General features: G+C 40.0%; 1 protein-coding gene across 1 annotated transcript in view; it reads right to left on the bottom strand.

Moving 5' to 3' along the window:
• The window catches only part of LOC122646544 (MOB kinase activator-like 1A), a 47728-nt gene extending 37210 nt beyond the window's left edge, over window positions 1-10518 (bottom strand). Inside the window, exon 1 of the mRNA XM_043840113.1 lies at window positions 10386-10518. Within this exon, the coding sequence (XP_043696048.1) occupies window positions 10386-10408 (23 nt within the window). The 5' untranslated portion in view covers window positions 10409-10518. The remainder of the gene's footprint in view (window positions 1-10385) is intronic.
• Window positions 10519-17765: the final 7247 nt, after the last annotated feature.

Below are 17765 nucleotides of genomic sequence, written 5' to 3'. Positions count from 1 at the left end.
CATTCCTTTGACTTTGAGTTCTGCCAATAACTGGAGTTGCCATATGGAAATCCACACAACCACCTCGAAGAGCATTCCTACGACCATCATGATTTTTTCGACCCACACCTAAGTCCACCCGCCTTGCACCTCCTCTTGATCAGATTGGTCATAACCCGACCCACGACACCCAGAACCAGCACTAGACCCGTCCATATTACTTGAACCTGATTCACCTTCACCAGCTCCAAGACCCACTCCATCAAACCGTGGTGAATTTGAAACCGAAACACCTTTTGAAATATCCCCATTTAATTCTCCAAGTTCATGCGCAGATTGCATAATATTAGGAGATGGCACATGATCCCCACAATATTGCCTTTCCAAAATAATAGGAGGAGATAATTTCTCTCCAAGTACACCCACCAAATTGAACCCCCTAACACACCATGTCCAGCTGTGGAAGTTACACCGTTAGGGATAGAGTTCCTACCTAAAATAGGAGATTCTCTAGATGAACTTCTCCCTGAGTTACGCCTGGGTGAACTCGGAAGAGCCAGGTTGACTCCATCTTCCTCAACATAGTGCGCACCAGGAATAGGAGCAGATTTATCTTTCAGTTGTTGAAGCAGGTCATCAGCCTTTTTTTGACGGCAAGAAGAAATCTGATGCCCCAACCTACTACAATAACCACATCGCTGCATATCATCTTCAAAGACCACTCTCTAGGAAAAAAAGAATTCCCAGGACGAACCAGGCTCACATCACTTCACTTGAATTTCTTCCACTCAAGAGATTGAATCTCCTGCATCCACTTCCACCAAAACACGAGCAAAATGGCCAAGAAGTCCTTGATGGGTACGACAATCAAGAGCCACCGGCCTCCCCACCGCTTTGGCAATCGATAGCAACACATTCTCGTGCCAATATTCAAGAGGCAAATCAGGAAAACATACCCAGACGAGCTTGGGTTGCACCTGTTTCTCATGAATGTTAAAATCCAGCTTCCATCGCTGGAATCGGATCGCCTGGTCTTTGAAGCGAACCGGGCTACGTCTCCATACCTCCGCCATGTCCCCTTCGCAAGAGAACCGAAAAATTCACCCCTTGTTTCAGATTCCATTTCAATCTCGCCTCCTTCCTCAAGCCATCGAGGGATGCCAAGCGAAAATTGACTCTTCCAATTAGAGCATGACGGAAAAGCATGCGATTCTCTTCATAATCTTTTTGTGGAGTCCTGACCCAAGTAATGTTGCCGGTGTGAATCGGCTCAGGGAGAGTATCAATGTCCGGCCAAGCAAAAACCCCTACTGCCTTAGCGTAAGACTGAGGAGGCACCTTATCTGCACCGATCCCCTCCCTAGCAACACTCCCTTTGGAAGCCGCCGTCACCATAACACTAAAAGTGGGGCAGTGCCATCAAAAATTGATGCTCCCCACAAAATAGAAACTCTTCCAGAGGTGAACAAAATAAAAACTATGGCTGGATTGTAGCATATCTGTCCAACCCTTCTAGCAACACTACTACAATTAAAAAAAAAATACAACTTACTAAAACAGAAACTAACACTAGTCCCATACAAGCATTAAATCCCTAATATTTGGGCTTATAGAATTGGCCCATTAAAATAGAAAACCCAAAAATATTCAGCTCACTCAAAATTAAGTCTATTGGTCCATTCTTAGCCCAGTTTGACCCGACTAATGGCCTGGTTTGTTGATGGTCTTCTTGTCCTTCTGAACTGCATCAGGTACCCTTCCCAATATGGTTTCTGTTCATGGGGACCTTGATGAGGTATGCTAGGCTGAAGTAACAAACACTAGCAAACCTATGAGAAACCAGAATCGCAGTGCATCTAAAACACAACAGAAACTTAATGAACAAAACTTGCAAACTAGGAACTCGATGAAGAAGAAACTAATATATTCTAGAGGACTGGGGACCTATAGGGGTCTTTATGCTCTAATGCAAGTGAATGGTAGGTGCTACATGGGAGTGATGCACCTAACTTGAGGAAGATATCAGTCAAAGTGCTCCTCCAGACATGTTCCGCCTCCAGCTGTGAGAGAAACTGGAGCACTTTCGCACTTATCCACTCCAGGAGGTAGAACTGATTGGGTCACAACTGGCTGGAGCACCTGGTGTATGTGCAGTTGAGCACTACAACATGAGACTGAAGATGGAGCACATATGCATGGGCATGAAGAACGACAGACCCAACCTAGGTCAACAACATCTTCTAGAAGGGCTTAGATGAGGAGGATCCCCCCTGCGAGTGGCCGTGACAGTTCGAGGCCACCCTTTATTAGATCAACCTGGTGGTAGGCCCGACCCCAATATTGCTAGTCAAATGGATGCCAATCTCAACAAATTTACGCTTCCTGAGAGGGTCGAGTTCACTCATAGACACCCCGACATAAGTCACAACTTGGTGGGGATGATGATGAGGATATTGACTAGTTTCATTCCAGTGGCCAACACTCACACACCGTCCCCATCAACTAATGGAGATGATACGATGGTAACGATGATGATGGTGGTGGTGATGGGGGTGATAGATTTGCATTCCTTAGAAAGAAGTGCAACCAGGCGGAGGTGGAACTTGAGCCTGAGCTGAAGTCAGAGCCCATCTGATTCATAGGAAAGACTCAATTCGATCATGCTACACAGAAAGCTGACCACGGTGCACAGGCCCCCACAAATTCAGGCTACTCAAGAGGCTTGCGCCACCAGTTTAGACCCAAATGCGGAGGATGATAGCATAGAGATAGATGTTACGAGCTTGTCTAGCACACTTGGAGGCTTGAGTCTAGAGGAGAGTAGTGGGTATGGACAGAAAGGCCAATGGAGTGTACCCTCATTTTCCACAGAGGGAGCTAGTGCCAAGTATGGTTGGTATGACCAGTATACCTCTTCTTCATTCTCCACTACATATGAGGGTCAATCATAGGGTGGATCATCTTTTATGAAGAGCATCTTTTCATAATTCATACCCAACCCCCCAGCAATCATATCAGCTCAGTCCACCACGCAACTACAATGGACCCCCACATTTACTTCATCTTCCCAGCCTGGTAATCTATATCCAAGTTTAGGTTACCTAGAGTATGTTGATGATGACACCTATCAGGTTGTTGTGTTGGATTTCGAGTTTTTAAGGAATACCATGGCATGGCCTTCTTTTGTGATACAGTCATAGCAATTTTCTAGAGATTTTGAGGCTCCCCGGAACTCAATGTGGTACTAAAATAGAATTAGAAGAATAGAGCTGATTGGAGGGCAAGGATCCATGTAGCCGACCCCATTTAGTTGGGATAAGGCTGAGTTGTTGTTGTTGGTTTCATAGGGGGTGTCAACATTTGTACTTGACTACTTGTAAGTGTACTATTAAATGGTTATTCTTCATTCCTAATGTATATTTTGGTTGTTTTAAGTGAATTATGTATGTTCTTGTACTAAATTATGTGTAGCATAGGCCATATTAGAGAGAATATGCAGCAGGGTACGACGTACACTACCAACCTAGGATCTGAAACCAAACTATCATATTGGGTGTTTTTTTCTACAATCTAAAGGTTCCAATATGTTTAGAGATGCTTAATTAGGGTTTCCTTAAAGTTCTGGGCCAAAATATGGCCATTTGACCACCAAAATGGTCAAACAAAGACATGTAGCCGAAATGTACCATCTTTTGACCGAAATCTAGCTGAAATCAGAGATATTTCGGTTTTGACCAAGGTCGAAACCGAAATCTTAAACTATGGGTCAATGTCCAAAGTCTTTTCCATTGCATATCAACGTAGAGAAATATTTCTTGCAAAGTAACTAATTTAAGAATTGCCCCAATTCCCCATCCATAAAACCCCTTATAGAATGCAGATTCCAATTGACACCAGTTGAAGAGAAATTATGGCACATAGCCACATAGAAAATTTTTCATTAGAGCTGAGACACAGCCTAGGGAACAAGTCATTAAGGGGTAGATCAACCCAGCAGATATCCATAAAAAAACTTACTCTCTCCCCATTATCCACATCGAATCTAACTTAACTGGGGAATGTAGGTTGGAGACAATTATATTCTTCCATGGTTCCTTAAAAGTAACCTTATTGGCAACAAAGATGTCACAACCCTCTCCACTCATACCCTTCACTCTAAATCACCTATTGCCATAGAGCATGAGGTTCACCTAGAAACCACCATAAAAACCTTGTAAGAAATGAAAGAGGTAGGGGCAGGCCTAAAATGACTATTGGAGAAGTGGTAAGAAAGGATATGTGTCTGGTAGGGCTCAATCCTACTATGACCGTAGATAGAGTTGTTTGGAGGACAAGGACCCGTGAAGCCGACCCATCCTTGTAGGAGGATGTTTCTGGGATGCTACTTTGACTACTGCTTTGACTTCTTCCATTACATTTTTTTTTCCTTTTTACCTCCTTTTACTCATTTTTATTGCTTTTTACTTCTCTTTTTTCCTACTATTGTTTTAACCTCTATCAGATCCATGTAGCCGACCCCATTTAGTTGGGATAAGGTTATGGTTGTTGTTGTTATAAGAAGTGAAATGTCTGAGAGCAAGCTTTTATATTCCCAGACCTTCCACTAGTAAACTAATAGTGTGTGAATCAATGAAATGGTCCCTCTTTCTCTCCCCAGGTTCCCACAAGAAATCCTTAGTGATTTTCTTGATTTGCATAGTTACCTTTTCACAGGAAAAGGCATCACATTTTCAATCTTGAACCCAAACCAACTCCAATTGATCTTTGAAGCTACAGTTCACAAATTTTCAGTTTCGGTTTTGCAAAGCTGCATTGGAACCTTAGTTGACCTAAGGACTCATCACTCAATAGAGAAACTGCAACTCTATCAACTGCACCCTTATTTTGGAATTTTTATCACTCCTTTTGATGCAGGTTTATCACCAAATTGGGCTTCTTTCCCTAGAAATAAGTCTAGGGTTGGGTTATAGACATGTTGGGCCTTTGGTTCCATGGGTTTTCTATATAATACGCCACTTTAATGGGCCTAAAATATGGGTCCATAAGTTGCATACGGGATTAGCCATATACTTAGTCTTTTTTTTAGAGTGTTTTATGTTTTCAATTGAACCGGCCTAACCTAGTTCAATTTAAGTGACCTGAGTCACCTTTTCAATTAGGTTTTTATTTTCTGTTATTTGGATCCTTTAGTTAAGTAGGCCAGGGGTACTTAGACTCCTAGGCTGAATATGAATGTAAGGCTTTCCGCCCTATTCAAATTAATGCAAATCGTGGAGCACCTCATTCTCCACTTTTATGAAATTAAAACCTGTTGTTAGCAAGTTGCTGCTTCATTTCTCCTTGTGAGATTGCTTTGTGTTTGATCAAGGCAAGGTGGGATTGGTGTATGATCCAATCGACACCTTGCGGTGTGAAGCCCAGGTGGTTCGTTGGTGGGATTGGTGTTAAATCCAATCGACACTCTGCGGTGCAATGTCGAGTGGTTCGCCTTCAAGTTCTACTTCAAGTACTGCAATTTCAAGCTGCTACCGATTATTCTCTGCTGCTGCAAGTAAGTGTGCAAGCATCCCCATCCCCATACTTCTTCTTCTAATCCTCTACAACCCTAACCCTAGCTTCCCCCCTTTTATTTTACAATTTTCTCATTCTTAATTCTGTCCAGACTTATTCCTCCATCAGAAATTCACCAAACTTCATCCAGATCACCCCTTGCTCATAAGGAATACTCAATCCATACTGCTGCCCATTCCCACCATTAAAACCCTAATTCCCCCATCTCAAATTCAAAACCTAAAACCTGCACAGACCAATTCAGCCATCACATTCTGCCCAAATATTGATCGAACATTCCCCTCCCCAATTGGGAAACTCGATCTGAGTTTGGTCCCCAAACTCCCACTCAAACCCTAGATAACCCTATCTCCTTTAAAACCCCAAAACCCTAGTTTTCTGCCCAGCCTATTCCCACCATCAGAATCTGTCCAAACTTGGATCGAATCTTCCCCTCACCATTAGGGAAGCTCGATCCAAGCCCCTGCCCAAAATTCCTAACCTCAACCCTAGATCCCTTCACATTCCACTTTCTAAAAACCCAAAACCCTAACCTGCTGTCATTCTAGTTTACAGTCTTCTGCTCATCCAAACATCACTGGACCTTTACTGATAGACTCCCCTACACCTACCTAGCATTACCATATCCTCAAACCCAAACCCTAACCCTAATTTTCACCTAATTTCATGTTTTACCCCAATCAGACTGCATGTTCATAGCAGATCCTGAAGCATTGGCTCCTAGCTGGTCCCCTTGCCACCTAGGACTACATTACCTTTCAAGTTCCTTAAGTCATTTCTGTGATTCTGTCAATATCTAAAGATACACCTGAATCAACCCCTAGATTTGCTCTTTTCACAGATACAGAGCGCTCTATATTTGGCAACCATTTGATTCCCTTTTAAGCCTTAACCGTTGTGTCATTTATATCGAACAATGACACCACTGAGACCCCGTCTTAGGTTTCTTCTTTTCCCTCCTCCCCCTTTCTGACGCAATTTCCTCTCCTCCCCTGCAACAGTAAGACCCCTCTGAGGTTTCCTCTTCTTCCCTAACCAGCCCTCCACCAATTTGGTAACAGAGCCGAAGGATCCATTAGCCTTCCCTGTCAATCTCTTTCATCTCATTCTCCTTCTTCCCTATTCTCTCTTTCCCGTTATTGTTCGGTGGTACAGTAAAAAAAAAAAAAACCTTCCATCGATTCCCACTGCATCCTCCAACCCCACTCCATTCCTTCGACTCCATTGAAACCCCATCCGACAGAAACTCTAACCCTTCGATTCCCTTAAAAAAAAAATCTTCCGCTGAAACCCCACACCCTAATATCAAACCCAACCCAAACCAGAAACCCAGAACCACCTTCTTCAATTCCACAGAATCACCTTCACCACCCCCCACTCCCTTGTTACCCTGACCTCGATCAACCCACTTTTGATGGTTCCGCCAAAAAAGAAAAAACAAAGTGAAGAAGAGAAGAGAGAGAGAGCAGAGAACCAAAGAAAACAAAAAGAGAGAGAGAGAGAAATTATACCTGGTCTTTCCGCCTTCCTGCTGCAAGTCGAATCCCATCCTCCGGATTGGTTGGCTCTCTTGCCTCCTTGCCATCCTCCGAAGTCGCGAGACTCCCCTCCTCCCTCGGTCTTCTGAGAGTGAGTTCCACTCAAACACGGTATCCCTCTCCCAAATCCCTTTTGCTCCTTTTTCTTTAATTTTTCTTTTTATTTCCCATACTACCCCCCCCCTCTTTAAGCCCCACTTACTTTTTAGCCTTATTTTTCTTTTCCAGATTTGCCCGCTTCCTATGTCATCTGCGTTGGGTTAAAAAAATAATTGTTTTCCTTTTATACCCCTCTCATGCCCTTTTATTCCACCTTGTCCTTATTTTGGCCTCAATTCCTAGTTTGCCCTCCATCTTTAATTCTAAACCTTATTTCATCCTTATTCCGATGTCCCAATAGCCCTTAAGATTCATTTAAGGCAAAGTCGAACCTGAGGCTACATCATGGAGGTTGATCGGTACGATTTACTCCTTTCGATTAGAGATGGTTTCTGTAAATTGCAAACAAAACTTAGTAATCTCCATACAAGGCTTCTTGATTTAAAGACAAATTGTCAGGAGCTTGCCAATAATAATAACTGTTTCTATGGTAAGGTGTCAAGCATGATACAATCTTTAGAAGGCGGACCAGACGTGGAAGAAAATATGGACAACGTAAGTGACAATCAAACTGCAGTACATGGTCCGACCAAGATTGCAATTAAAAAATTGATCGGCGGTCTGATTTCAGTTGTGAAAACCCATGATCAGATTCTCATCGAAGGGACGTCGTTTGCTAACGACCATCAAAAGATCGTGACGGTTGAACATGAGATGCGTTGGATCATTGCTCCATCAAAGTCAATATTTGAGGATGCCGATCGAATGGTGCTAATTCTCTCGTTTTACAAAACTCGTGGGCAAGTTTTTCTCAAGACTATGGGAATTGATGCAAGTGCACTACCTTGGACCGACCCAAATCCATTTGGGTATCCAGATGGAGATGAACCGGGTCCAGTTTGAGTTTTTGGATCTAGTAGGATTTTAGGAATTTACGTTGGTTTGGGGAATAATGTCTTTTAGTTTATTTTAGAAGTTAGCTACATAGGGTATTTGGTTTCCCAATTATTCTTAGTTTTCTAGTTAGAGAATTAGTATTTATTTTTAGGAGTCATTTATTTCTCTTTATACGTGGTGTAATTCCCCATTCTCATAACTCATCAAGAAGGCACATCAAGATCGAAAGAAAGCTCCTTGACTGGCCTCTGCACCGGGACTCCAAGCAGACCTCGACTAAACTGTACCGCATGTGACAATGCAATCTTTTGATAATGGCTACCGAACATTGATCAAAGGAGAATTGAACTCCTATAGTTGCTTGTGAGCTAGACTTGCCTGTCTGATCATCATCTTTGAGACCAATCGCGTAATCTTCTTCTATATTTATCAACAATAGATTGAAAAGAATATTTGAGTTGATTATGTTTGAGAGCCTGCGTGGTTGTGAGCATGTGTTAGTTTCTTCTTCCCCCCCCCCCCCCTTCCCTTTCTTATGCAATGTGAATTCCTCTCCTCCCCTGCAACACTAAGACCCCTCTCAGGTTTCCTCTTTCCCTAACCGGCCCTCCACCACCCATAGTCCTCCAACTGCTACCATATAAGTCCCATGTGGCAACACAATTACATGAAGCAATAAGGTATCAATGCACTTGCCATAATTATAATAACAAATAAGGCCAACGATCTTATCAAGCAAATTTCTTGAGTCAGAATAATAACACTTTACAAGTTTTAGAAATATGGCACACCTATCAGGGTAAAAGCACATTTAAAGAAATGTCAAAGCAAGCAAGAGAGAGAGTGGGAAATTATTGTTTTCCCACTAGAAGTGTGCAAACTAGTAGATTCTCTGTAGGGCCATTGTCAACACTCAACAGTCAATGTTGAGAAGTGTTTTGCCAAAATGCCGGCAAGAAAAATGGGTTGTCAGCACGTATTATATCAAATTCGAATGCTATAGTCAAGTAAAACTAGTAAAAAAAGGAGGACAGCAATTGCAGGTTGATCTACATCTAGAGGTAGCATGGTGTAATCACATTATATATAGATACCGAATAATGGTTTTTTTTTTTAATTAAATAAAAGCCTTAATGTTTTAATAGGTAGGACTAATGACACGATAATGTCATCTGTTTAAATATGTTTTATTTTCTCCTTTTTTGTGCTTAAATAAAATTTTGTTTTTAAAAAAATAATAATAAATAAAATAAGAGAGAGGAGGGTTAGGACGGTAAATACCAAATACAAAAGCCCAGGTACCAAAATATAAGCTTTTCAGCCTCCATAATATGTTTAAGCTTTCTCCTCTTTTGAAGATAAAATAAACTAAAATGATATCTCTGCCATGATGTTCATTTTCAGTACCGATAAAACATTAATTGAAATTATCTAGAATACTATTTCCCATATTAAGATGTAAATATGTCCCCTCCAGTAACTTGATGCTCGTCATGCACATAACCACTTACTATATATATTATTTTCATTAACTGAAATCACATGGAGATGATAGGTGTGTTGGCATATCAATTTGGTACTGGATGAATAGCAAAACTAACAAACATATTATACTAACACTATTTCACACATTTGTGTCTAGCCCTAATACTGTATATTTTTATTCCGGTTTTCCTAATTTTTTTGGGAAGTTGTAACTTTCTCAAACTGCAAACAGTATTCACTTCAACTAACTTGGACTTTCCAAAATACCAACGAAAATAAACTGCAACATTTTGGATCTTGTCCCCCCTGGGGACAGGAGAATCTTTTCAGCAGAATCATAATAGAATCCTACTAGACCACTCAAACAAACGTTAAAGATAAATTACCACTGAATTGATTAGCAAAACATAAAATGCATGCCAAATTAAATTCATGAATTATCATTTTTTTTTTCTCTGTTGAACACAAAATTAAGAGCCCACATCAGCAGCAGGGGAATCAGCCATCTATCTAAGTATTTCCATGTAACACCTGATGCAATTAACGCCATTATCAAACTATATCTAGCCAAGAAAACTATAAGACAGATTAAACCAGGATTCAATCTGTGGAAACAAAAGATCTACCCATAAAGATCAAAGAAGATGTTAAATTTATTAACCAGCAAAACATTAAATTTAATGAACGATCCAGAATATACAAATTAAAAGATATCATCAGGAAAATGGAATTGCGAACACAAAAAAAGAGCAATAAGAATAATAATCGATGATTCGCAAAAGAGAGATAAGCTCTTTCTCAAGAACAAGGACTTACCTGCCCAGACCAAACAGACTCATGGCGCGAGAGAGAGATAGAAGGAGAGAAGGGGAGAGAGTGATGTTCTCTACAATGTGTTAGCGTTTCAAGAGGGTTTTTTTTTTCTTTTTCTCTCTCCTCTCAGGTGAAAGTGTTGAAATTGGAAAGGCATTCGACGAAAGTGATTTCCAACTTAACCGACCACGAATGGGGAGCACGGGCAGACATTATTCGGTCGGGCAGTCCAGTCTTAGCTGCCCGAGGCAGACATTAATCTCTCGGGCAGTTTTTAGTGGGAAGGGCATCCAAAAAGAAACTCTACCCACATACCAGCGTGACAGCGTCAGTGAGCAGTAGCAGAATGACGGTTCTGCAAGGTTTGGCACCTCGGCCCACATTGTAAATACGCTGCCACTGCCGCTGCCCCACGATCAGACATAGAAAAGAGGTGAAATGACCACCCCATCCCCATGGCAGACAGAAATCCCGCCCTGATGATTCCAACGCACGTGCAAGCTGCCCATGTGCACAGAGGTCACGCTCCTCCACAGAGAATGCCAACCCTATAATTTTTATTTTTTTTTTGGTTCAAGCCAACCAAATGCAAATAAAATGATTCAATCAACTGACCAAAACCCGCAAACAGCTGCTAGCTCGGTTGGGTGGTGGCATTGCTAGTTGGAGCATGCCCCCCTGGAGGTCATGAGTTCGACTCTCCAGGTTTGCATTTGTGCCATAAAGGCACTTTTCCCCTCCCCCCCTCCCCCCTCCCCTTAGTTGTAGATTGTAGTTGGCCTATGGGCCCTTGTATAGGTATAGGATTGACAAAAAAAAAACTGAGCAAAACCCCAACATGCTTCGACAAGATATGCTAAATTCTTAGACCAAGTTCTGGATACAGCATTTAAAGCACAATTTATTTTTTTTTGGTGATGTTCTCTGCGCCACAACATAGCCTGCACCTAGACACATGGGCTGCCATTCAGGGGGCAGGGTGGTCATTTAGCCCACCCCATGTGTCTAGGCGCAGCCTGCGCCACCGGCACAGAAAACATTCTCCCTTTTTTTTTTTTTGTGTAACACATTTAAAACACAATTTGGTACATAGACACTAGGTAAGTCCCACTTACCTATTTTTCAAAAAAAATTCCGACCAATGCTTCAATCTAAATTTTACTAATAAAGATAAGAAAACCAAAGTTCTACTAAAAATTAAAGGTTTAAATAACATAAGAGAATTATCCACAATGCTAGTGTAGGAGGAATTTGAATGTCACCCCAATGGCGTTACAGATAATGGTATTATCAACATTACCAAGCAAGAGAAAAAAAAATAATAAAGAATCTCATGTGAGAGGGAAATAATACTTTGACGTCATGGGAAATTTTTTCTCAAATAAAATATATTGCAGTTGAAAATACCCAAGAAACAATCCAATTAATGGGCCATTTGACGAGTTAAACCACCAAATTTGGCACATGGGTAATCTAAAGTGAATCCTATCTATTCACATGGTTAGCTTTCAAAATCATGTGGCATATGGCACAGATCAAGTGGGTCATTTTGTCAAACCAAGCAACATAGTGTAGACACCCAATTTTACCCTTCGCTTAAAAAGAACCTCCAAAAAGATCATTCAGGAACCGTATGATGGAAATGACCATTTCATCCCGAAGCACAAGCGTCAAAACCACTCAAAAAACCAACAAAATCATAAATTGAAATTATATTGGTGAAAAAAGATAGTGTTTCGCCAATGATTCACCAAAATCATTGATTTGGCCTTTTGCTAGTGAAACCCATGTTTTTTCTCCGACGAAAAGACCAATTTGCCGGCAAAATTTCCTCTCCATTTACAACTAGAAATAGAAAAGGAACATCAAAAGAAATGGGAAGAATAATTTTTCAAAAGATGAAACTCCAAAGAGAAAAAGGATTTCTAGAAAGGGAAACCCTGGAGGAAAGAAGAAGGATTATAGGAGAGAATATTTCATAAATGACCCCGAGAGTCTAGAAAGCCATCAAAGGCATCAAAACTTTGTAGAAATAGACTGATAATCCCTATTCAGGTCCAGACATGTATTCTTCCCTTTTTTTTTTGGCAAGATATTCTTCCCTTATCTCTATCCATTACTAGATTTGATTTATTGCTTATACATATTTTCAAGTTAATTAGGGCTTTATGCCCTGATCTAGGGCTATTGTAGACCGTAACTTCGCAAATGTTAGCATAATATATTCCAAATTCTTGGTATGCCGTTATAAAATGCCTGTTTTTCTTGAAAATACCTTTGAAAATGCAGAAGCTCTGCTTGAATTTCAAAATGATTTTCAACTCGTAAGTACATATATAGTACTGTCTACCATGTCCCCCATCCCCTCTACAAACCACTATCTCCATGTGAAACTACATTGGACCTGATTCTCTAACCATTTGGGATACACACGTAGCTAGGTAACCTTATGCTTTGGTTCAATGTCCCTATGTTTATATATTATATTTCTCATTTACTATCTACACCATGTTCTTTTTCTTTTTCTTTTTTTTGGTAAACATATCTACACCATGTTCAATTCTATCTTTACATTGCTTATATTAGATTTAACCGTTTCCTTACATGTTTTATTGTTTTTAACCTAAATACCTAAATTAATTAGATTTACTATTTTCATTATACTTGCTAGTTAGTAGGATTAGTTAGATTATGAATATACCAAATAGAAAGAGATCGGCTTCTGGCCAGGCAGGGTTGGGTGTAGAAAAGCTTCTTAGTACGTAACTTTGAACCTACCCAAAGATCTGGGTAGACCTTACCTTATCCATTGCTAAGTCAAACATAACTCTAACCCTAAAAAGGGGGAGACACATCCATGGGTCCTAGACCTTTATCTAGATGGTGACTCCTAAAAGTGAGAAGTTTTACCCCTCTCTCCCAACAACAACAAGATTGTCGAATCACGAATCACAAGGATGAGGGTATGAGGGAAACACATCCATGGGTCATAGACCCTTATTTAGGTGACGACTCCTAAAAGTGGGAACCTTTATCCCTCTCTCCCAACAACAACAAGATTGTTGAAACATGAGTCATGAGGACGGAGGTATGAAATCCATCACATTGTACATGTAGTACCAATTCCACTAGGGATATCTTTAACGACTTTTTTTAGACCTTTCATGCATCCATGCTTATAGAGGATTTGTTCGTAACTTAGCTGCATCATGTCATCATGATCGAAGTAAAGTCATTCGACGAGAATGTTTAATGTTGTGCCCTAACCCTTGGGGAGGTGGAGTACAATGTAGCATTATGAGATCAAATGAAAATCACTTCCACCACAACTTGTTCCAAATGGGACCTCGGCGAGGATGTTCCATATTGTCCTTGAACCCCAAAGAGGCGTGGCATACTATGCCATTATGAGATCGATGGATGGTCATTTACGCCACTAACACAACACACCTATTGTCATGGAGATGTAGTGAAATCGCAACCTTGATCAAGTATTTCCTTAGTGGAAGGCTAACCAACTGACGAGGGTACTCTCTAGCGTATTGGATTTGTGCTATAATACTCTGAGATCGGTGAATTGGTCACTCCCCTAAGAATAAATTATAAGGATAAAACCTCGTACCTCTCACTCATTGTAACAAGTGACACGTATATCAGTTTGTGCTACTCCCAGTGATGAGGGTCGATCCATGCTTGTGTTGGGCCACTTTGAGGCTTACATCAACAAAGGCACAACTTGCTAGTCCTCTGAAAATGGATTTTGCAATCCTAGTCAAAGATGATATTTTTACAACTTACCCCTCCCAATTGTACATATCATGTATTAAGATGACAATAATTTAGGGTATCTAGGGACCGCCCACCTATTTGTACCAACTAGCAGGTTTGATAGTGGCTAATATATTGTAGAGGTAGACTTAAGGTCCTGCTACTCACATGTCAAGTTTCAACTTAATTAGAGTTGGCCAAATGGCAAAATAAGGCTTTTAAAAATCCGAGACTACCAAGAGGATGTACGAAAATGTTTAAACTATCAAGAAAATGCATGACAATAAATGGAAGGAGGGTATATGATTGAATTAAAAGTAAAATTTGGCAAATGACCAATCCAGTTTTTTATTTTTTATTTTTTGTCATGAAACTAAAATAGACTTAAAACATAAAACACAGTTTAAAGAGATTACAAATACCCCTGTCTACTAACTTCCATGTGCATGCCTTAGTGGCTAAAGCATGAGCAGGCAAAATATTGTCCCTATTTACCTTATGTACAACCACTGAATCAAGTCAAACTAATGATAGAAAATAACAGACGATAGAGCTCCCACGGCCATTTGCAAGAGTTGCCTTCTTCAACGATAAGTTGAGGTTTTTTGAATTTATCCAAATATCTAGATGTTGGATGCCTTGTTCTCCTGCTGTCTGAATTCCCTGATCGATTGCCCTTCCTTCTGCTTCATCGGCAGAATCTATATTACCATAATCAAAAGAGAAGGCAAATAAATCTATATGAATCATTAATATGGATGCCCATCCACCTTGTTTAGATACTAGAATGGAAACTCCCATCGGTTAGAAGGATCGCATGATCTTTTGGGTGACAAGAAGAGAGGAATATAGTTGACAAGTTTGTGGGATAAAATAAGTCTGAGATTTTTATCTTCTAGGGATGAGTCTACAATCTGAACTGTAGTTGGTCCATGGTCTAATGTGGACACCCATTGGTTGATATGGTAGAGAACACAATGGGGGTTTGGTTGATCTTGTTCATGAAATATATGGTTTCTTTCCATCCAAATGAAATTTAAAACAAAAGTGGTAACTTCAAGACATACTTAATTTCATGCTTTGATAGAGAAGAAGTTAGTAAACTTGGAAACAAAAGAGAAATTGAGTTAGTTGAAAGAGAGGAAATCCATAATCCTAAAGGATTAACAAACCAAATTATTCGAAAGAATGAGCATTCAAAAAATAAATGTCAAATGGATTCCTCCTCTGTTTAACACAATAAACATTTGGTATCAATAGGGTAAAGTTTGTTAATGAATTTATGGGTAAGAAGACCATTGTGGCAACATTTCCAAAGAAAAAGTTTAAACTTTGGATGCACCTTTAGTTTTCACAATAGCTTCCAAATAGATGTCTAAAATGAGGGAAGAGCAGGATGACAATTAGCCTATAGATTTGCTAGGCAAGCTGCAACAATTTTTGTGGAGAATAGCGCAGTCTTAGAGAAGGGGAAGCAGAGTTTATCCACAGTAACATCAAGTGAGAGTTTTACTTTGAGAATAGAGGTGACAATGTTAGGTGGGAAGAAGGTGGAGATGAGAGGAAGGTTCCATTGACCATTAGAATCTTTTAACTCCTTAACATGAGAATAAAGAGGGGAGGGGGTTCGAAGAAAGAAGAGTAAATTGGGGTAAAGATGGAAACCAAGGATTTGACCAAATCTTAACTTGACTACCCGATCTAATTCGCCAACAGAAGAATTGTTTAGCTATAGAAAGAACTTTTAGTATTCCTTTCCAAAATTTTGAGCAGATTCTAGGGGTCGGAGTCTCCAAGAACGAATAATTGCGAATATATTTCGCCTTGAGAGTTTGGGCCCAGAGGGAGGAGGGGTTGTGTAATAATCTCCAGCAGAGATTTGAGAGCAAGGAAAGATCATGAATTTTACTACTGCAAAATCCCAGTCTCCCTTGAGATTTGGGCTGATACAATACCTCCCATGAAATTTTGTGGACGTTACGCTTATTTTGGTCATGACCCACTAGAAATCTCTCTGAAGTGCATCCAGTTTATGACAAATAGAGAGGGGGAAATGATGAATAGCCATTTGGTAAGAAGCGATTGATGATAGAACCGACTTGATTAAAGAGTTTCAGCCAGCTTGATAGAGAAGCTTCATCTTCCAACCAGATACTTATGTTCTAACTTATCAATGATATCTTGAAAGGATGATAAGCTAGATCGAGGCCAAAGTAATTTTGTGCCCAACTATCAAGATTATTAAGGAAGTTGTTTGGAACCCAAATCTAGAAAGGGATTGACGAGTGGAAGTAGGATAATTGGCACTAAAATGGATGAAACTTTTATCAAGATTGACCATTTGTCTTGACATGGCCTCAAATAGATCCAGAATAGATTTTATGGATAAGACATCATTTTTAGTAGCTCGACAAAAAATAAAACAATCACCTCAAAAAAATAGATGTGAAATTATTGGGACAAATCTGGCTATCTTAATGCCTTGGAAAAACTTATCTTCTTGAGCTGCAACAAGCATACGGGAAAGTCACTCCATAACTAGGAGGAAAAGATAGGGTGATAGAGGGTCATCCTGACGAAGACCTCTAGATGGGATGAAGTAGGAAAATGTTGATCTATTGAGTTTAATAGAATAAGAGTATGACGACGTTCACAAATAAACAAGGTCACATCATTGTTTGGAGAAGCCAAGCATCTTCATGATGGCAACAACAAAACCCCATTTGGATCGATCATATGCCTTCAACATATCAATCTTATGCACAAAACCAGACATGGCACAATCCAGGTATTTTCTAGATATTCAATAGTCAAAATACCCTATGGACAGAACTGTCCATAAGACTTTTTGCCCCAATTAAAAATTAAAATTTGAAAGAGGTGTAATTAAAAGATGACAATAATTTTCTACTTTTTAAGAAAAAAGTTGAAAAAATAAAATTTGAAACAGGTTTGGAAAGATGACAATTATGCCTGGCCCCAATTAAAAGGATCCATGCTCCAATTTAACCAAGTAAAATAGCCATGTCAAGTTTGAAATTTCTCCCAAATTATTTTCATACTTCTTTTAGCAGTGCTGTCTCACCTTGGTTTTAAACAACTCAGTTTTGCCAAAGTAATGGGCAATTAGAGAATGTCTACTTTCAGCCTGGAAGCTTATTTTCAAAATATCACAGTTGTAGGCAAATTAGCTAAATTGGGTGCTACAAATTTTGCATGTCAGGGGCATGATCTTCATCCATCTTCTCAAATTCTGCCTGAAAACTCCAGTGGCTTGGAGGTTTCATCGTGTGGTCTGTTTGCCTACATAAAAGGATGTCTTTTTCCAGCTCCTCTGTTTTGATTTTAGAACTTGTGTGTTTAGCTTTTGACCTATTATCATGGGTTCTGTTTGTATATTTGGTTTTGCCTGTTATTACAAGTGGTTTGCGGTTCCTTGCACCTTGCATGTCCTGGTTTTTGGGTTTTGGTCTCTCTCTGTCTCTCTGTCTCTCTCTCTCTGTCTCTCTCTATCTATCTATTAGAGCTTCGCAGGTCCAGCGGTATGTTAAATTTCATTGGGAGCTGCTTCTCCATTGTAATATCCTTTGTATATCGTCATTTTGATGTGGAAGT

Source organism: Telopea speciosissima, chromosome 11 (genome assembly GCF_018873765.1).
Source record: "Telopea speciosissima isolate NSW1024214 ecotype Mountain lineage chromosome 11, Tspe_v1, whole genome shotgun sequence".
NCBI classification, from domain to species: Eukaryota; Viridiplantae; Streptophyta; class Magnoliopsida; order Proteales; family Proteaceae; genus Telopea; species Telopea speciosissima.
The sequence above is the reverse complement of the archived record's forward strand: the minus strand, read 5'-3'. Positions and strand labels throughout refer to the sequence as shown.